Source organism: Salvelinus namaycush, chromosome 20 (genome assembly GCF_016432855.1).
Source record: "Salvelinus namaycush isolate Seneca chromosome 20, SaNama_1.0, whole genome shotgun sequence".
Classification (NCBI taxonomy): domain Eukaryota; kingdom Metazoa; phylum Chordata; class Actinopteri; order Salmoniformes; family Salmonidae; genus Salvelinus; species Salvelinus namaycush.
Genome location: NC_052326.1, coordinates 40,572,246 through 40,593,636, shown reverse-complemented (window position 1 = coordinate 40,593,636; position 21,391 = coordinate 40,572,246). Strand labels below are relative to the sequence as shown.

At 45.0% G+C, this 21,391-nt stretch overlaps 1 protein-coding gene across 1 annotated transcript; it reads right to left on the bottom strand.

Moving 5' to 3' along the window:
• Positions 1 to 134: 134 nt before the first annotated feature.
• Positions 135 to 19,787, bottom strand: LOC120064819 (msx2-interacting protein-like). The gene is made up of 15 exons (XM_039015418.1): positions 19,626 to 19,787; positions 17,626 to 17,946; positions 14,198 to 14,689; positions 13,767 to 13,930; positions 13,269 to 13,469; positions 12,976 to 13,127; positions 12,727 to 12,852; positions 12,471 to 12,584; positions 12,254 to 12,367; positions 12,068 to 12,168; positions 4,329 to 11,940; positions 4,122 to 4,205; positions 3,683 to 3,877; positions 1,618 to 1,776; positions 135 to 1,440 (listed from the first exon to the last, which is right to left on the bottom strand). Exons 1-15 carry the CDS (start codon positions 19,709 to 19,711, stop codon positions 1,309 to 1,311), a joined length of 10,053 nt encoding a protein of 3,350 aa, XP_038871346.1. The 5' UTR covers positions 19,712 to 19,787; the 3' UTR covers positions 135 to 1,308.
• Between the last annotated feature and the right edge of the window lie 1,604 nt (positions 19,788 to 21,391).

The window sequence follows — 21,391 nt, the reverse complement described above, 5'->3', positions numbered from 1 at the left end:
CACTACCGCATCCTATCAATATGTTACATAAACCTAACCCAACTGTTAGGAATGCAGAAGTAGACTTCTACTGAACTGCAACAGAATATACATCCCCAGCATAAAAGAAATGTTAGTAGAAAGCTCAGACTATATTTACACAATGTTCAAATATTTATTTCAAACAGACAGCATCTCAAAGAGAAACAAGAAAAAAAAACATCCAGATGAAAGAGCTCATGACTGTTTTAGTTTTCTGGATTAATTTTTTATTTGAGTAACAAAATGTGAAGTGCCCTCAGCAAACTCCACACAAGTTTTCCAACCTGCTGTGTCACAAGTATTTACACCACAAAACCAAGGGGTTTCCCTCAGTCCTTCCTTACACCCCCAATTAATTCATCCCACCTTACCATCTTGTATTTCCATGGTTGGCTGGAAGTCACTTGGTGTCAAGTTGTCACAAGTTCTAGTTTGTCAGTTTTAAATATTTAAAATATTTACAGAGTCCAGTATTCCAAAAACTCCTAAATCCCACTGTTGGTCGTATAATGCGGAAACAGATGGAAGGGAACAGCCTTGTCTTGTTTAAGTAGAGAAATGGAACAGCAGAGCTGGTGGAATCAAAAGGGGTTTGTTAGGCTGACACAGTCCTCTCTTCAAGATCTCAGTGCGTCCCAAATAGCACCCTATCCTCATATTGTGCATTACTTTTGACCAGGGCCCAAAGTACTGCACCATATAAGAAATAGGGTGCCATTTGAGACGTGCCCTAAAAGTTTTTTTTAAAGTTCCTTCTTTCTCTATGGGAAAGGCTGAACAATGAAGTTGGTTTGTACATAATCACTGTACTTAAAAATACACGTTGAAATGTCTATTTTTGCCATTGTTTAATGGCTTCCATGATCCTTTCTTATGAAGAATTTAAAAAATGAACAGCAATCATTAAAAAAATGAAGAATAAAAAGGCCACCCACGAAGTCACTCATTCTTCTTATTCATCAAACATCAACATTTTTTCTTCAAAGTAACTCCCTACGTAAAAATAAAACTCCCCAATAAATACAAATACAGCAGAGATATAGGGTTCTGGTCTAGTCCATCCCTGAGCTCGCTCTTTTGAGAAGGACAAAAATACCAGACAGGTGTGAAGAAAAAAAAAAAAGACGTGACTTAGAAAAAGTTTGAATAGGACGTTATTCCCAAATGTTCCCAGTGTCTCTAGGAGCAAAGATCCTGCCATTCCTCTTGTTTCCTGAGGCTCAACTTGGTGTACATCCACTAATAAGAAGATGTATTTCCTTTTCCCCGCTAGAGGGGGGTGGGTTGTTACACAGAGGTGATGACAATCATGAGGTGAGGGGAGATATTGGAGATCCGGTTGAGGAGGTCAGGGGCTAGCCGGGATAAGTGGCTCTCTGAAAACTCACATGGTGGGAATATCTGCAACACATAGGCAGGCTGGAGAAGAGATAAAAATGGATCAGTTGAAAGACTATGCGATCTAAAGACCGCTCTAAAATGTAAAACAGAACATTTTATTTGTATGTAAATGTGAAGTTATCAAAAACCAGCAGTGGCTGAATGTTTGCAAAAACAGACAGACATCTACAGTAACAAACAAGCAGAGAGACTCACCTGATTGGAGCCTGGGTTGGGGACATTGATGATGCCTGCAGCCAGCTTGGCCTGCAAGTAGTTTATGAAAGCGGTCCTTAGGGCCTGGGTCTGATTCAGGACATCGTCCTGGTCCCGTCCACATGGCAGAGCTAGCAGGAGACAGAACTCACTCTCCCCCTGCAGGAAACAGAAGAAAAAAAAACATTAGAACAGGCACATGTGATGTACATGAACTTGAGAAATTCTTCCTTAAAATTGAATTGGTTGCATTCACTACCAAAAAAGTAAGTGGACAACTGCTCGTCGAACATCTCATTCCAAAATCATGGGCATTAATGTGGAGTTGGTCCCCCCTTTGCACCTATAACAGCCTCCACTCTTCAGGGAATGCTTTTCCACTGTTGGAACATTGCTGCGGGGACTTGCTTCCATTCAGACAAGAGCATTAGTGAGGTCAGGCACTGGTGTTGGGCAATTAGGCCTGGCTTGCAGTCATCAGCATTCCAATTAATCCCAAAAGGTGTTTGATGGGGTTGATGTCAGGGCTCTGTGCATGCCAGTCAAGTTCTTCCACACCGATCTCAAACTATTTCTGTATGTACCTCGCTTTGTGCACAGGGGCAATGTCAAACTGACCAGGAAACGGCCTTCCCCAAACTGTTGCCACAAAGTTAGAACCACAGAATCATCTAGAACACAGGTGTCAAACTCATTCCACGGGGGGCCGAGTGTCTGCGGGTTTTCGCTCCTCCCTTGTACTTGATTGATGAATTAACATCACTAATTAGTTAGGAACTCCCCACACCTGGTTGTCTAGGGCTTTATTGAAAGGAAAAACCAAAAACCTGCAGACACTAGGCCCTCCGTGGAATGAGTTTGACACCCCTGATCTAGAATGTCATTATATGTCAGGTTGGATGGGTCAAGTCCGGGCTCTGGCTGGGACACTCAAGGACATTCAGAGACTTGTCCCAAAGCCACTCCTGTGTTGCCTTGGCTGTGTGCTTAGGGTCGTTGTCCTGTTGAAAGGTGAACCTTCACCCCAGTCTGAGGTACTGCGCGCTCTGGAGCAGGTTTTCATCAAGGATCTCCATTTACTTTGATTTGTAGAGGGCTGCAGAGTTGGTTGTCCTTCTGGAAGGTTCTCCCATCTCCACAGAGGAACTCTGGAGCTCTGTCAGAGTGAGCATCGGGTTCTTGATCACCTCCCTGACCAAGGCCCTTCTCCCCCAATTGCTTAGTTTGGCCAGGCAGCCAGCTCTAGGAAGTCTTGGTAGTTCCAAACTTCTTCCATTTAAGAATGATGGAGGCCACTGGGTTCTTGGGGAACTTCAATGCGGCAAAAAAAAATCCCAGTTTGCACAAAGTTCAATGTAGTTCCTTGTCAGCCGTCGTGGTATCGGCTTGAGGGGGAATATACACTGCTATGATGATGACGGGAGGTAATGCGGTCTGAATTTGATTGAGTTATTCTAGGTCGGGTGAACAGTTCCTGTACGTTACCACAATCACACCATGAGTAGTTAAGCATGAAACATACATCTCCGCCTTATTTTTCCCAGGAGAGTTCTTTATTCCTGTCTGTGCGATGTACTGAGAACCCAGCTGGCTGTATGGATGGGGACAGTATATCCAGAGAGAGCCATGATTCCGTAAATCAGTGTGTTACTTTATTGTCCAGGGACTGAACATTAGCGAGTAATATACTTGGAAGCGGTATGAACAAATGCCCCAATTCAGGAAAGTTAGCGCCGCTCTAATATCCAAAAGTTATTTCCGGCTGTATGTAATAGTGCAAAGGACGTTCTGAGCTAATACTGTGAGAAATAACAAAAATAACTTTACACTAAAGTTGCTTAGGAGCCATGAACAGGGCGACCATGTCTATCGGCACCATCTTGCCAGTCCTTCATGATTGGACCATTACTTTAGTTGCTTAGTGACTAGTTTATTGACTAGGTTAGTGAAAAGTGCTCATCATCAAGTAGCATCCACTCACTTGCTGTTTGCATCCACTTACACTGGGCCAAGTTAACACAATTTAGGATGGACTCTCATCCCCATGATAGGGAAAATAACTTACTGTCATTCTTCTAGCCACACCATCCAGTTGTGATGCCTCAAGTCTCATTCTCTGCACGATCCGAAGCAGCGCTCCTCCCTCTGGTAAGGGCAGCGATCGTAGAGCCAATGCTTTGTTGCCACAGACAAAATGCAACTGGACAGCAGCTTGGTCATTCTTCAGTGCTAGCAGCCCTTGCCACACTATCGGGTACTTCTGCTCAAACAGAAAATAAAAAAGTGATACAAAATGCTATTTCTTTTTGTAAATATTTAAAATAATAATATAAAAACAATATAATTGTGAACAGTTTACCTACACTACACTTTGTCCTGTCCACTTTGCCCAAAGCTCTTGCCCATACCTCTCTGGTCCTGTTCAGTTGTCATTCTGGTTTTACACTCTACTGTCTCTAATTTGCTGTCTGTTCCCCATTTCCATAAATCCTTAAGTGACTCACCGTGAGCAGCTGCACCATGTTGACAGGTTGGTGTCCAACTTGTTTCACCTTGCCATCAGATTGTGACTGGCTGGGGTCTGTACCCTGAGGTCCAGAAGAGTTATTTTAGTATAAACAAGTTGTTTTTCAAACATCATTCAAGACACTACCCCATAATCATTATCAAATTGTGCAGAGATACAGTACACTGAATAGGGTTTAACTCACTAAGGCAGAAGTGATGTTGATAGGTGCCTGGTTGATCCCAAAAGAAGTCTCTGGGATCTGGGAATGGACGGCCCGGGTGTTGCTGAACATCCCTGGATACTCTGAGAAGGAAGCTCCCGTCCCTGATGGCAGCAACTGCACCCTTTGTGGGGACGCCATGGCGGCCATAGATGGCCGAATCCCCATCATCCCATCCTTCAGAGGAGAGTGTGGGCTCTTGACCTCCTGTGGCTTTGTGCCATCCTTCTCAGAAACACCTTTAGTCAGCAGATGTGCCCTGGGGGACAGGGACGAGGTGATATTGGTAGATGTCGAAGAGGGTGGGACAGTCTCTTGGATGTGTCCCTGGTGTGGTTCTGAGGCAGAGCACTCTCCCTGCGGGTGGTGCATGAGCACACGCATGTCCCTGGATGACATGTACGGGTCCAGCTGTAGTCCGCTGCGTAGAGCTCCGCGGGGATCCACCTGCATAGTTTCTGGTTTCAGCTGGGTGGCAGATGGTCTCCCTGTGGCCTGATGGAAGCGTCTGGCATCCTCTTGCTCTCCCTCGTGGCCCCTTACATTCCCAGGGTTAACCTTGAGGACCATGTCTCTGCCTACCGCCTGGGGCGAGGTGGGACGTTGCTGGAGAGGACCAGACCAGGGAGAGGCAAGAGGGTCTCCATGCATCCCAAAACTCATCACAGAGAGAGGTGGTGTGTTCACCCTGACCTCTCCTTGGACAAGGTGCCCCATGGGGATTGCTTGGGAGACACGATGGGGTGACATCCTGCCAATGCCACCGTGAGCACTGTGAGGTTGCATGATGACAGACTGCTCAGGGTGGTGGACACTGGTGACATACTGCTGCATGGCGGGAAGGCCAGAGGGCAGCATCCCAGGGAGGCCTTTCGGAGAGGAGCCACCAATGGGAGAGGACACTTTAGTGAATGGAGAGTGTGGGTGGCCTGACTTGCGAGGAGAACGAGGCTCCTGTTTGACCCCACTGAGATGTGACGGAGTTCTGTCAGTGGCCGAGCCAGAAACAAAGCCTACGTGGTTGCCAGCCGGAGAGGGCAAGTGTGGGCTTATTGCAGGACTTATGGCAGAGTTCCAAGATGGTTTACCCCCGTCAGCAGTCATAGCATCAGCCCCATCCACTTTCTTTGGATGCTTCAATAACATTGTGAACTCTGGATGATGGTAACCCATCACTTGTGGACTACTAACCGTCTGCTGTAGCCTCTTCACAACTCCTTGAGGCCCTGATGGGTAGGGAGATTCTAACTTTTCCATACCAGTGTTTTCTTGTTTAATGGCAGACACAGGTTGTTGTGTCTTAGGATGCCCATGGTCTGTCTGTATTTGAGGACACTTCGGAGTGTTTGACTGGGAGTGGGTATACATCTCCTGTTTTATTTGGGGCATGGACACAAGCTGCTGAGATTCCATGTCAACTGCAGTAGCTGGTGGGATCTGGCTGATTTTGGCACTTATCCTCTGTGGTCCTTCCTTGATCTGCCCTGAGTGACTCAGCACCACCACTCCCTCTGAGGTATTCACCCTTAGACCTGGGATCGAGCCTGTACCCAGACCGGAGCTCTCAACCAAGTACCTCCCAGTACTTCCACCCTCCTCACCAACTGATGGTCCATGGTACAAACCACCGTCCCTGTCCTCCTTGCTGGGCGGCCTGTATGCCTGCTTGGGAAGTGGCAGGTCCACACAGGGATTTCTGTCAACCGACATATTAACTTTCTCCATGTCGGGTGGATTGCAAACACGACTGATAACAGAAGTGGCAGTGGAGGCGATAACAGAAATCACAGACTTCGACTCAGGGGATGGTAGTGAGGCTGGGGGCCGGACTACAGGCTGAGCTGGATGAGATGGCAGCCTGTTGTCATTTAGAGGGGCCTTACTAGGTACAGCAACCATTGGAGTATTACTATCAGAAGGGTGTGGAGGATCCCTAAGGGACGAGGTGCCCAGATTGGAAGGAACAGAACTACTGCATGGGACTGGGAGTGAAACATTTTTGTGCTTCATGAGAATCCTACGCAAGTCACTGATGTTGTGATCAGTCTCCATGTGTTCAGTGTCAAGGGACAGTCCTGGGTTCTCTACAGGAGCTGATGATGCTCTAGGAGAGGAAGGGACAACTGCGTCCTTGGACTGGTTGAGCCAATCTGGTGGGGAAACTGGGATCCTGCTCGGCTGTGTGGTTCTGATGTTTGGCCGGGTTGGGGGTGGAGAAAGTGAGGGTGAGATGCACTCTGGTGGTGGTTGTGTATGAGGCTTGGTGAGAGTGGGACTTTTGGTTGTGGTGCAGACAGGTTTCAGATGTTTAGGTGGAGGTTGCTCTGCAGGGGCTGGAGGCAACTTTGATTCTTTAGGCATGTCTGTAGTCTTGGGAGCCAAATGCGCCGTTTCAGGCTTCCAAGAGGTGGCTGTAATGACACCAGCAACTGTAGATGAGGGAATACTGTCTGGAACAGGCTGTTCATTGGAGGGTGTCCTGTCTGATGTGATAACAGAGGTGTTCTCCGGTTCTGATGAACTTTCTTTTACAGCATCCTTTTTGTTAGATTTTTGGCTCTTAGACCGCTTCGGTGTTTTAGCTCTGCCCTTAGCACCTTTCCTGGGTGTGGTTGGGAAAAAGGACTCCCCCTGAATAGGAGATATGTTAGTCACAGGTTCAGCTCCCTTGGTCGGCTGGATGAAGGTTGGAATCTCTAGATCTGAATCCACAACAGCACTATTTACCGGCTCTTGAGGCAGAGGGACGGCTATATCCTCACCCATAATGGAATCAATTGCAGCAGCAAGTTCATACTCACTAGCAGGATTGGCTGGTTTGTCTTCCTCAGTCTCAATTTTTAATTCTGCAGGTGGTTGGGCAGGTGGAGTGGGTGGCTCAGCTGGGAGGGTTGGGTCTGTCAGTTTAGCAATGTTCTCCACAGCTTGCTCCAGCTCCTGTTCCTGTTGTAGCAAAGTTTTAGGATCTATTGGAGGCTTATTCTCTGATGTCACCCCATCTTTATCCTCGTTGCTAGAACTCACATCTTTTCCTGGACTAGACTCTAATAATAATGGGTCATTAGTAGGTTCACCTGGTTTAGTCTTTTTAGAAGAATCATCCTGATTTCCGGGTTCCTCATCCCCCATTTGAAGTAAATCTTTCACCTCAGTGACATTTAGTCTGATCTTGAGGTTCTTGAGGACAGGAGATTTTGGAGTCCGTGTCAAGCGTGGGGCTTTTCCTCTCCCACTCTTCTCCAAAACAGGCTGTTCTTCCATGACTGGAGGTTCAGTCTCTTTCTCACCTAATTTACTTCCACTGGCTTTCTCCTCAATAGGGCCAATTTTCTGCCCGTCTTTATCGCTTGATTTCTCTGTTCCTAGTTGTTGCTTGACATTCTCCTCTTTTTTTGTCACAACTGGCACCACAGAATCTTCTTTACATGAGACAGTGGAATCTGGCATGGCCAAAATGTCCTCCTCTGTAAAATCTATCGGTTGAGCAACATCTTCAGGGGGCTCAGTTTTTCCCCCCTTCCTACTGGATCCAGTCACTGTGGACATGGGTAACTGACTTACCAACACTTTATGACCATGAGGAGAATGTCTGCCTTTTGACACTTTTGAGATTCTTTCACTACTCTCTGATTCATTGGAGTCCGTATCCTTGGTCTCCATTTTTGATCTATCCCCTTTAGCCGTTAACATGTCCTCTCCTTTTTGACGATTCTTAGGAGGACGTCCCCGCCTTGAGGTGATCGGCGCAAGTGAATCCTGTTCTAATGGTTGCTGAGGGGCTGCTTCTTTGTCTTTGTCTCCACCTCGCTTTCGTGCAGAACGTGGTGACTCAGTTACATCCTTTCCAGCCCCCTTAGTGGCATCTTCCTCAACTGGGGTGGCATATACAGATTTCACATTTCTACGCCTTGCTCTTCCAACATATATACTTTGCTCTGTGCCATGCTCGGGGTCTGCACCATGTATAGGAGACTTGCCTGTGGATTTGGAATCCAAGCTTCCCTTCAAAGACTCCGCTCTAGGGGATGATGCACGTTTTGTGCGTTCACTCTTGCGTGTAAGTGGTTTCTCTGAACTATTTGCTGAAACCAAAGGAGTCAGTGGGACTTGAGTAGGAGATTTACTCTTTTTGTTCTTGGACTTCTGAGGTGGTGAAATTGACTCATCCCTGGTTTCATTATCAACAAGCACCTGTATCTGATTGAGATCAAGTTTCTTTTCCACCTCTGTATGAGTGTCTGTATCTTCAGTGTTGGTATCCTCTTTTGAAATCTCATCAACAAGGTTAGGTGGTGTGGAACTTTTCAATTCAGGTGGTAATTCAGGAGGTCCCAGCTCAAGCTCAGAACGACTCAATAACGTTTTATGAATATGGCAATCACTGTTGGAAGACTGCTCAGGAGTCAATGTTTTAATATCCTGAGCTATATCTTTAGATTTCTCTTCACTAGGGTATCTTTTAACTTTTCTCACCAAACGAATGGGCTCGGGGGCTACTAAATTAACAGAAGCAGGGGGAGACATCGAACGGGGAGACATTTGCGGGAGGGGAGGGAGCTGTTCATTTTTTATGTTTTCTTCTTTAGTCAAAGGTTCTAGAGCAGCTGACTCTAGGGATGGAGTAAACAAGACACATGTTTCCACTGGTGGAGACATCTGCTTGGGTGGAAGGGGTGGAGACATCTGCTTGGGTGGAAGGGGTGGAGACATCTGCTTGGGTGGAAGGGGTGGAGACATCTGCTTGGGTCGAGACAACTCCTTGGGCATAAGTGGGGGTTGGGAAATCATGTCCTCAGCTGGGCTAATAGGTTTAATCTCTGGATCCATGACAGGTTCTAAGGTTTTAGGTAACTGCAGAGGTTGCTGTTCTGCCTCAGGTGACTTCTCCACCCTATTGTCATCTATGGAATCTGCCTTTTTCACATCCGGTAGCGGTTGGTCTTTCTGCTGTTGAAGCCGTGTGAACTCCAAAAAGCGGCTATGGAAGAGGACAACTGGTTCTGTGTCAGGCTGCCCATCTGCCGGGCCTTGCTGACCAATTTGCTGACCCTGACTCTGCTCAGGGTCCTCATGCTTTCGCTCAAGGTGCTGAAGACGTCTTGAGTCCTGCTCAAATATCGAGCTGTGAAGGAAACGTGAGGCAAACAGTTCCCTGCGTTCATGTTCCTCTGGCTTGGGCTTGGGCTCTTCCTTCCGGTCATCTAGTTTGTCTTCAGACCCACTACTGCGAATTTTCTTCTTCTTCATGTACCAAGAGGGTGTAGGTCGAGGTGCTGACTCAACCTTTTCAGTATCTTTCCTACTGCGTAAACCAGCAAAGTGTGAATCATAGTCCAAGAAAGACCAGTTGTCCTCCCTAGAGGAGGACAGAGACTTTGCTCGCTCTAGCAGGGCCTTGGTATCTGGTGTGATGGTTTGGTCAAGTGCAAAGGAGTAGAACTTGATCCTCTCCAAGGTGGCAAGCTTAGGGTCTGAAAATCTGTCTACTCTCTGCCTGTCAGACAAAGGTACCGAAGTGGAGGGCATAGGAGAGTGGGGTTTGTTCTCTCTATCCTCCTCAGAATCGGATCGTACTTCCCCAGGCTCCAAATCATGCACAATTCCGTACTCCAAACGCTTGCGATGGTGTGGATTTTTTGCAATGCCTCTTGAGAAGTTTAAGTCGGGTAAAAAATCTTGCTTGACTCTGCTGTCCCAACGTTTTTCCCGCTCTTCCTCACTAATTTGTAAAGGAGTGTTTGACTTGGACATTTGCATTGTATGTGTCCTTTTGACTGCCAGCTCCAGGTCTGGGTGGCTTTTATCCTCGGTTTTAACCTCCCTGAGGTGTGAAGATACCACAAAGTCCTCTTCAGCATGATGAGAAAAGTGTTGCAAGCCTGGAGATGCAGTGTTGTTCCACTCAGGATCTTCAGCATGATGAGAGAAGTGTTGCAAGCCTGGAGATGCAGTGTTATTCCACTCAGGATCTTCACTCTTTTGCCGGAAGCTCCTGTAGACACGGTCCCCCCTCTTGGCACTAATATCTGCATCAAATTGCTCTAGTTTCTTGAGTTTATGAGATGGGAAATTATCTGTGACGTCTTGAGGTGGCTTGCCCACTTCATGTACCAGACTGCGGTGTTCAAGATCCTCCCTTTCTAAGCCTTGTGGACTTCCTGGTTTTTCTTGTTTGTCTGGCTCTTGGAGCTGTTGGTGAAGTCTCCTTTGCTCCATCTGTTTGCGGTAACTCTGGGAGAGGTCAATATCCAGAGGCTCTTCCTTGACACCCTTGTCATTGTCCTGTGCACCATATTTGAAAGGGCTTGGTGGATCTTGATCTCTTGCATTATCCTGATCCATGTTCCCATCGTGGGAGAACCTTCGAGACATGCTGTGGCATTTTGAGTCTATAGGGTCCATGCTCCCCTCGGGCAGCTCTTCCTGTCCTCTCATTACAGGATCCTGACTGCCAGGAAACACCAGCCTCTCCGTTTTGGATCTTGAATCCCTCCGCTGGGAGTCTTTTTGTTGAGCCTTATTGTCGACATCCGTCTCTTTTGAAACGGCAGTGCTTGCTCCAAAGTCTGGGGGTTGACTCCCATCCTCCAGCCTTCTCCTCTTCTGCCGAATGGTCCTCCCACTGGCATCTCCAAAGCGCCTCTTTCTCGCAGCCAGCCGATCAGAATCGAGTGATGGATCTTTCCCATCATTTCCAGTGTCAGACTTTTGGTGTTTCTTGGATCGTGTTTTAACATCCTTGTCTGTGATCTCACCTTTCCCTGACTCAAGCCTCTCACTTTTTACAGGCTCATGGCGAGAGGTTGACGCGGTCAGATCTGAAGGAGGAGGGTCATTGTCACCTTTATATATCTGTCTCTCAAGGCTGTCTTGGTCCGACACCTTTCCCCTTCCAGAGCCTCCATCCAGGCTGGGATCTAGCTTTGTCTCAGATGGTGGGATGCCGGGAGATTGCACCTTTCCTTTCCTTGATTTACTCTTCTCCCCTTTTTCTTTGTCACCTTTCTCCTTTCGTCTTCCCCGCTTGCTTTTCTCAGCCCCAGCTCCACGCTCACGCTCAGGTTCAACCAAGTGGGCGTCTTTTTCCAACCTCTCACTCTTAGAGCTGGTTCCATGTTCCAATGGAGGAGCCTTGTCAGCCTTGTCAAAGCGTGGTGGTGAGAGTGAGCTGCAACTACCACTTCGCTCAGAGGACTGGCTGTAGACCCGTCGCTCTGAGTCTCTGGGAGCACGCTCAGATGGTGAAGGGGAGGCAGAAGGGGTGATCGGGCGCCGTGGATGAGACGGGCTCCACCTGACTCGGTCTGCCTCAAAGCGCTCCCGCTCCCTTTCTCGCTCCCTCTGGATGTATGTGTATTTCCGAATGTCCTGCTCAAAAGGATCTCGATAATCCCTGAACTCCCGAGGGTCCTCATGATAGCGTGGGTCAAAGTGTTCTCCCTGGTAATGCTCCAACTCCGAATACCGATCACGGCTGCGGGCGGGGTAGTCTCTGTGAGGGTCTTCGGGGTAAATTGTGCCAGGGGTGCGTACATTCTCAAAGTAAGCTCTTTCTGCTGAGAACTCATGGTATGGAGGTCTTGGTCGTTCCTCCCTGTAAAGCAGGGGGTTGTGGAATAGGGGGGGAAAAAAACATTGAAGTGAGATCCAATAAGTACACCAGAAAACAGTAATTCAAAGTAGTCCCTCGATTCATCTCACATTACAAATGTGAACCTTACCTTCTTTCAGTTGGAATTTCATAGAAATCTCTAATGTCTTGCCCAGAGGCCTGCATAGAGCGATAAAAAGCCATCTGACTCTCTTGACTGGCAAAATCCACCTGCAAATAAACAAATTAACTCCCTTCATCTGGTTTACTGTTAAAATGTCAGTCTGATTGATTAATGAAACATATTTATTCATACTTTTATTTTGTTGCCTCCAATCTTCCAGCCTTTGGTCTCCCTGACAGCTGCCTGTGCAAAATCTGTGTTGTTATACAAGATGAGAGCCATCCCCTTCAACCTGTCAAACACAACCTAAAAGAGGAAAAGCAGAAATCTTGTTTAGAACAACTTCTCTAATATAGTATCAAAAATGTCAGGGATTCCAAGAACATTGGGGAGGGAAAAAAGGGTAGACCTTGACTACATGTCCATAGCGGCAGAAGTGGCGTGTGAGATATTGCTCTGTAATGTTGGAAGCCAAACCGTCCAGCCAAACACATGTTGTGGGCATACTCTTTCCAAAACCCAGCTGCAAAGGAGACCGAAAACACAGGATGTAGAAACATTGACAATAATAATTGCGGAGGGTAGTTCTGTATCACTGAACTCAATTCCTTTTGTACCAACATGGATAACTAGAGGTAAGGGCAATATAGATTTATGAATAATACCTTGAGCCGGTTGCTCCCTAAATACTCTCCATCCATCTTCTTTATAGCTTTGCAGACACTGGCAATATCAGAATACTGCACAAAGGCGTATTGAGGAATACCATTGACTTTTTTAATGTCAATATCCTGTATGAGAGATGACAAAATGCATAAATATTCAAAAGACAAAACAAAACAGGCAATTCTCTGGCATTTTTTAGAAGAGATATTTAACTTGCACAACCCATCAGTGTGCAGTAACATACATACCACAATCTCTCCAAAGCGCTGGAAGATATCAAGGAGCTGTTGGTAACTGGTGGTCTTCTCCAAGTTGCCTATAAACAGGGTCCTTGTGGCCTTGGGGTGGAATTCATCAATCCGTCCATCTAATGGCCTGAATTCATTCTCGCTCTCAGTTTCTGAGGGAAAGACTTCTATTACAATCACTAAACAAGACAATAGAAGTACACTCAACAGTATGAATCCATTAGGATTTAGGCCCAAGCTCAAATAATGAAAGAATTACAGACATTACATTACGACACTAAAAAGTTTCATACCAGGGCCGTTCCAGACAGAAACCTCAATCATCATGCCGAAAAAAAGCTTTCCTTTGGAGACGTTGAGGGCTTTCTCTTGGTCTTCCTGCTGTCTGAAGAACACCAGACCATATCGGTCCTCTGAGGCCCCGTGGATCTGCACAGATGTCACTTTCCCATGTTTCTTGAACTCATGGAACAGTCCATCTTTCAAACTTGTGTCTGGCGAGGGAAATGGACAGTTAATTGATGCTTGATATGGGTCATGCAGCTGCATCGTGAGACAAATAAAAATGTTATGTCAAGGTGGAGAATGGGGGGGGGGGTGCTTTGATTAGCTACCTCTACAGCTGATCATGTAGACACGAAATGGCAGAGGACTACGATATGTATTGGTGACCCCCTTCATAATGTCATGGTGCCCAGCAAAGTGTAACCAGAATGTCAAGGTGCACAGCAAAGTCCAGACAGAGTGCATGTTTATGAGTATGCTGCTAGGTATTGGTACTTGGTACTCACCTGTGGAACGCACTGGTAGGTTCTGCACCCTGATGCCAAAGCTTCTGCGTGGCTCATCACCTTCCATCACCATGGAGCAGGGCTGAGAGGGAGGTGCATGTGTAGCAGAGGACTGAACAGAGCGTGCACGAGACCCTTCACTTGAACTGCTGTTTGAATCGCTGCTGCCAAACGGACAAATGTGAGGAAAGAGGGGGTAATGTTCAGAGGGTCTTCAGCTAACTTGACTAAATAAAAGGGTACATTTGTATGCATCTCAAGTCGGCGATATTCTCTCCATAATCCTGGAGTCAAGCAAGATATTTTACAACTGGGTAAGTGGAATATGTTCCCTTCTCTTGCTACATTCTCTACAACATAGGCAAATTGACTGATGCGTGCTCCATCCACACAAACAATAACATCCACACCATCACAAAAGCACATCCTACCTGCCACTGCCAGTGCTGCTGGTGCTGCTGACAGAATCAGAGCTAGAGGACCTACTGCGGGACCTAGAGCATGGACCTCTTTCTGGGGAGAGGGGGGCTCTTTTGGGGGAATGGGGGGCTTTGGGTGTTTGCCCCGTGGTCCTTTGCGGGGAGGGATGTCGAGACTGTGAGGAATGAGATGATCGACTGCGGCGGTGATGGTAAGTTCTGTCAACACGACGCCCCCTGTCATCTCGATAGGGGTCGCGGCGTGCAGCACTAGACAAGGTGAAGGGATCTCCTCGGATCCTGGACTCAAAATGAGGCTCTGGGGTTTCAAAGCTCCCACCCATTGCACTGCTACTTCCAGGGCCAGGGCTAACTCCAGCTGCAAACATGGTGCGATCACGGTAATAGTCTGCGTTGTAGTGGCGCTGTCTATCAAAAGTGCCAGTGCGCTCATGGTGTCCATAGGGGCTGTGATCATATGCACGCTCCCGGGTCTCTGAGCTGCTGGAAGACACAGGTAAAGGATGGATGGATAGGGGAGAGAGACAGAGTAGATATAGAGAGGGTGAGTGTTAGTGTGACTCCAAAAATACAGATAACTAGTTCCAACACACAATGAAGTTTAAAATAGGCAGTGCACTGTTAAAATGTCAACTTAAATACACACAAACAGGGACCCCGCTGAGCACGGGTCTATGAAGATACAGGCCAATCATTTGTGATTCCATTAGAAGCAATAGAATACATGAGGGGCATTTGGTCAATTCAAACAATAGGTGTGTAGACATTAAATGATGTCCTCTAGTATTAATGCTGACAGACAGATTGTATCTGTTAGGAAATAAAAATGGGGCAGATCTACACTGGAGAGGCATACAGTAGAGCTGGGCGATATGAAAAAAATCCATATTGTGATAAATTGCCTGAATTGATGCGATAAGGATAAATAGAATGATAAGTTTACCGCCTTTATTTTTTATGATCCTTTATAGTACTACTACTAGTTTGATGGTTGTAGCTATCAATTCTCACGTTAACAGTCACCCATATCAGCAAACTTATTTCATTTCAAACTACGCATTTCTCTAGTATAGCCTACTTATCGTAATGAACGATGCCAACAAAATTCCTGCGATAACTGATCGGTGTCGATAACTTTCTATTTATCGTCCCAGCTCTAGCATAGAGTATGGTAACCCTCGGATAGGTTTAGTTTCATAAGGGCCATGCTTGAGACTCAAAAATGCATGAACACACATTGTGAGAATTTCTTTGTTGGCCAAACGTAACACAACCGCATCTGTGAAACTATTGAACTCCATCGTTTGCATTTATTCTAATTATCTAGAAGCTGTGTCATATCACATTTTTCAGAGTGAGCAAGTGAGTTCCTACTGAGATCAAATACAATTTCTGAATTAAGTAAGAACAGTGGGCCTTGGCAGTTGAGGGAAATGCTGGTGGACCTGCTAGATCTTAACTAGCCTATATTAAGCCACCTAGTAACTACGAGAAAAAGCAAGAAAGGGAGAGAGACAGAAAGAGTGACAGAAAAGAAAATGAGAGCAAGGAAGAGAAAGAAAAACAAGCCCTCTGGCCCAAGCAGCTGCTACTTTTTCTCTAAAAGCTCTAACAATTAGTGCAGGAGACGAGGAAAAGAGACGCAGAGGGCAGGACAATACCAACCTTTTCCAAAAGCAGTAACCGAACCTATAATCCCAAATACAATCTAGGTCGTCAGAATTGTGTGAGCCGGAATAAAAAGCAAAAATCATTTGGATTTTTAAAAAAACTTGAGGAAAAAGGTTATTTTGTCTTCATGTGTATAGAGTCTGACGTTCGAGTAGAACACCGGGTAGGGTAGGTATTTTAGGTATAATCCACCATCTCTTAATCTCTTCGTTTGATGTAAAAAGAAAGAAAACAACCAAATAAATGGATTTCTTATGACAACGATTGATACAGGTTTAATTTGAAAAAAGATGAGTCACACTTAAGGGCATATCGGTGCATTTCAAAAGTGACACTAGAGACGGGATAGACTGAAAACATTTCCAACTTGCTAGAATAAAGAAGGAACAAGTCTGAGTTGTCTGCATATTACTGTCCAAAATAGAGATCTGTATTATTCCTCTTCAAAACTAGCAATCCAGTTTGCATACCCTCCAGTAAAAAAACAGTATCTTCTCTCACCATAATGCACGGAATAATCCTAGTCCACTGCAACGTAATTAATTCCTTAAAATAGCACTATTACATATACCAAGGGGCAAATAGACAGTCTACTCCCATCACTGTGTAGATGACATCTTCAGGCTTTATTCGGTTTTCTTTGAAAATGCAGACGTTTCTGTTCTTTGTTAGTAACCCCAAATACTGATGCTGAGAGGATATACAGCTAAATCCACACTGGAGCAGAGTAATCCAACAAAAGAAGTGCGGTTACACCTGTGTACATCCTATACCCAACATCCTTACATCCAATGTGGGGGTTACTTCCATGAGGCAGGTACATCCATAATGCATGTCTTCAGTTGTCTTCATGGCCATCTCTCTCTGAAAAATATTCCAATGGAATTTCTTGATAGGTGTTCTGTTACTCCTCAGTTTCTCTTTAGTTCCTTTTGATATAAACTCCATACTAAATTACAATTATACCCTGTAAAATGTAAATTCCCTTGTCTGAAAACGATCAACTAGCTGTGAATGATGTATTGATGGGGCCCTGTGATGACACCTAGCCAACTTACATCCTTACGATGGCAATTTACATCCCTTGGTCCATGATGTTATTTAAATCCAGACGAATAGCAGATATCCTTGGTTTGGAGACTTCCAGAAAAATGCTCTCTGCCCAGCAGTGGAAAGGTGGTGAGGAAAAAACAACAATCCTCCCTGATGTATAGTCCATAGGTGAATTAACCTGCCTGAATATAATTCTCAAGAAAATATAGGGGTATTTAATCCATCACAGGCAACGATTTACTTCCAAAGAACGACGATCCCAGGTAAATCGCGGTTAGAATCCATGGTTTGTAAAATAAAAATATCCGAAAACTCACCAGGATAAAATCCAACAAATGTGATATATCCAAACTCACCAGGATATTCCCCACAGGTGTAATATCCAACGTGAAAGCAGGATACGTCTCACATAAATCCAAATTTTTGAATAATACCTCATACATCCACACCTCTTTAATGACCAATAGATTAGCATAAACAATTAACTTAGATATCCGCAAAAAAAGGCCAGGTCTGTGCGGATGGTAAAGGGATTGTTCCCTAGGTTACCTTCATGTAAAACTGTAAGGAATCTATTGCCCTTGCTTTATTAAATACCCAACAATGAAATTATGTTATTGCGGGATAAAATATATATATATTTTTACTGACACCCTGATCCCCCAGTACTTCAGAGGGAGACTATGTCCACTTACCAGTCTCTTATCCGTTCATACCGCCCCTCTCTGGTGTGGAGGGACACTGGGGGGCCAAACACTGGACCCACTGCCCCCCTAGAGAATCCTGAAACATCCCGCCCGTGACTGCTCGAAGGGGGGTTGTCATCAAGGCCCCGAACAGCACTAGGGACAGACCCAGGTTCGTTGTAGTCAGTGCGCAGGTCTCTGTCCCCCATCTTGTTGACAGCATTGTGAGCCTTCTGTGCACTTTTGATATCCACAAAATCCACAAAGGCTGCCACACCGCCCTCCGACCCTCGCTTCCGCAGGACCTTGACGCTCTCGACACGTCCATAGCTGAGGAGCAAGAACAGAGAGAGAAAATATGTCACACTATTGAGATACTATGTACGAGTCCATTCAGACTTATGATAAGCAGAATAATATAATAGCTAGCCTAGTAGCTAGATTTTTAAACAGCAAAGAAAGCACAGGAGCCCGATTTTGCCTGGCAGCCAATTAGTCAAATTAGCATTAAAGGGAAAATCCAGTCATTAAGTGTGTGTGTGTGTATGTATGTATATATCCCCCCCCCCCCCCCATTACTCCACTGTTGATACAGAAAAAAAATGCTTGCATGTCAGCAGTCAAGTTTAAGATATTAAACTTTCAAGAAGCAGAGTCACCGGCATGATGATGTGGCAGGTGACACTTTACTTCTTTATAGTCCAATATCTTAAAAACTTGACTGCTGACATGCAAAACATTGGGACTCTATCAACAGTGGACTAAGAAAAAAAACACCAAACAATACTTTGAGTGGACTTTCCCTTTAAAAATGGAGGCCCAAGCCTTTTGGCGCCTTTGTGTAGTGAACTTGAATGTCTTTTCTCAACTTAAAGTTGTTCTATTCCTTTACTAAATCTTCTTCCATAGAATATGAGGGTCAGTGGAACCTGTGGATTACAATTCTGCTTTAATATGAATCTATTATTAGTGTGAAAATAGGGTGCTCTGCTGTTATTTTGAAGTCATTGAAAAAATGCCAATAACTCAAATGTTGGTTCTTCAATAGTTGCACACTTTCACTGAAACACTAGATCCATGTGCTGGTGTACACAGTGCTCATGTTCACTGAATCTGGCACTTGACTGAAAGCTAGTTCAAATAACCTAACTTTAGGCTCAAAGTAGTTGATTACGATGTAAATAGTTTCAAATAACTTATCATAACCGCAAGAAAGTAGCTACCTCCCTGCAACTTTAAAGCTTTAGAATATTGAGGGATCCAATAACGTTACCTGGCACAAGCTTGAGGATCGAGCAGAGATTCATGATTATGGTAGCCACTTTTCGGACCATATGAACCGCTAATCATTGCAGTTAAGACGTGATGAATTATGCAGTGAACGAGCGATAGAATCAAGAAGCCCCCATATGTTACACGAGGGCTTTCATCATGTTAGCACGTTGATTAACTCGCCGCCAGGCAATCAAACACGATATCGTCCGCTAGGTAATTATGGCAGCTAGCGAAGCTAGCAGTAGCATCGGAGGAACGTGGAGAAACCATGCATTTAGCGCTAAAGTTAGATGACTTTGCATTATTCAGTAATCCAACTAATGATTAACAACATAGCCCCTACAAAACATAACTAGTAGATGATGTGTTACCACATCCTTCAATAATAAAATTTGCTACCTAACTAGTATGTTAACTATATTTCTTGCTGAACTAGCTACCAAGGCATTAACTGATGTAGCTAGCGACGTCGTTAACGTATATCAAGTGAGCAAACGACAAAATGGTAGCTAGTTAGCTAACAAGCTAGCATTCAGTGGCATTTCAGCTTGCTGGATTCCAATAAATTGTGAAATTCTGGTATGTTGTCTGTTGGTTAAAAATATCACGGGGGAAAAAAATCTTAAGCAACAGAGGCCATTTGGTGTTGTATCTTGAAGATGGCTAACGTTAGCTAGCTCAGATAGCTAGCTATTGGACACAGAGCGCGCTGTCTCTCCTCTTGCGTAACTTACCGTTTAAAATGTTCGACAATTTTCTCCTCTCGAACATGTTCGGGTAAATTTCCCACCCAAAGGTGCCTGGTTTCCCGAACCATCATGTACGTTACTTTCCCCCTTCATACACATATGCTCTAGCAAGTTTTGATCTCCGCCGGTCGGGAAGTCCGCCTTACAAAATGAACGACGAGTGATTTCGTGTAAAAAAATATATCTTGGCCTAGTAAGCTCCGTTCCAATGCCTGCGAATGTGTGTGTGTATTCTTCCCTGTGACGACGGCTTGGTTTCTCATGATTTGCGCGCTCCCGAGATCATGCGACAGCTATTCGAGAGCAATTATCCGTGCTTTTTACATTTCATAATAATGTAGCAGTCCTTGGCCTTTGCATTATAAAACACATCTATGCAGTATCAGAGGTTGTAATGAATCGAGAAGTAATTCTGACTTCGTTACTATGTTGCCTGAGGGTGATCTGTGATTATATGCTCCCCAAAATGGCTTATTCCAAGGCAACCCTGTGCTGGCACGATCTTTGCCTGCAGTGAATTGACAGGATAAGCGTAATTCTTCCCAAATCAAAGAGCCTTTATTTGTATCATGGCTTTGTGAATATTCCATTTAAATGGAGGTTGGTTAAGCAAGTAATCTTTGTAGGTCTAAATCATGGAGGTTTTAATGACACCTCTACTGTGTGTGCTCTGATATTGCATAACACACCATGTCCACCCCTATCATTGTTTATGTTCTCAGAACTATACAGCCCATGGGTTTATTCCCCTTGCATAGATCCTGTTTTCCTTGCATATGCCTGTAATTTATTTCATTATTGAATTAGCATGTGTATTGTGTTCCCTTGAGGAAATTATGCATGAAGCCATACAAAGAACATGCTTGTCTCAAAAAAGCTTGATGACATGGATAGAGGCAGAGCAACGCAAAACTGTATAATATATTAGTTTATTTTGTCATATGAAAGGCTATATTGAGAATGGACACGCAGCACTGAGCACTACATAATATTCAAAGAATGCATACCACAAAATACTTAAGACGCCTGTTCCTTCCTTGGCATAGACCAATCAGGTGAATCCAGGCAAATATTTTTGATGCATTTACTAGTGTGGGTTAAAAACGAGTACAAAAGTATCAAGTATGAAATAAGTATAGGAGGCAATTGACAAACATTTATTGCTACATAAGGGATAATTGCAAATCATTTTTAAATACTGTGATTAAGAAAGTGTGTGGCATTCAAAGTCCAATGACTTATTCCCATGATGCAGAATTAAGAAGGCCTGTCTTCTCTCCCAGTTTCATAGATAGTTCTCATTTACAATCTAATCAGGACTGTTGACTTTCAGCTTGCTTCTACATTGGCTCCACTGCACATTTGGATGTCTGTGCTGTCAGCTCTGGCTCAGTCCCATCCTGGTTCCTGCCTGGGCCCATATTCAGTGTCTCAGAGTAGGAAAGCTGATCTAGGATCAGGTCTGCAATTTGTATAAAAGCTTATTAATCTAAAAAGGCCAAACTGATCCTAGATCAGCACTCCTTTTCTGAGACGCTTTATCAATACGGGCCCTGGTTCTGAGTTCAGTATTAGAGCTGGGCAGACTGAACTGTGGTCAGGTGACAACATAGAGAATGATAGAGGCCTCTAGTGGCCAAAAGGCCATTTTAGCATGAGCAGCGCTATTGAGGACTTCCACCATTTTAATGTAGTCAACTGGGTGGGACTTCCAACTTCGTTGGCTGATCCCTCTTGGTGACCCTGTTGGA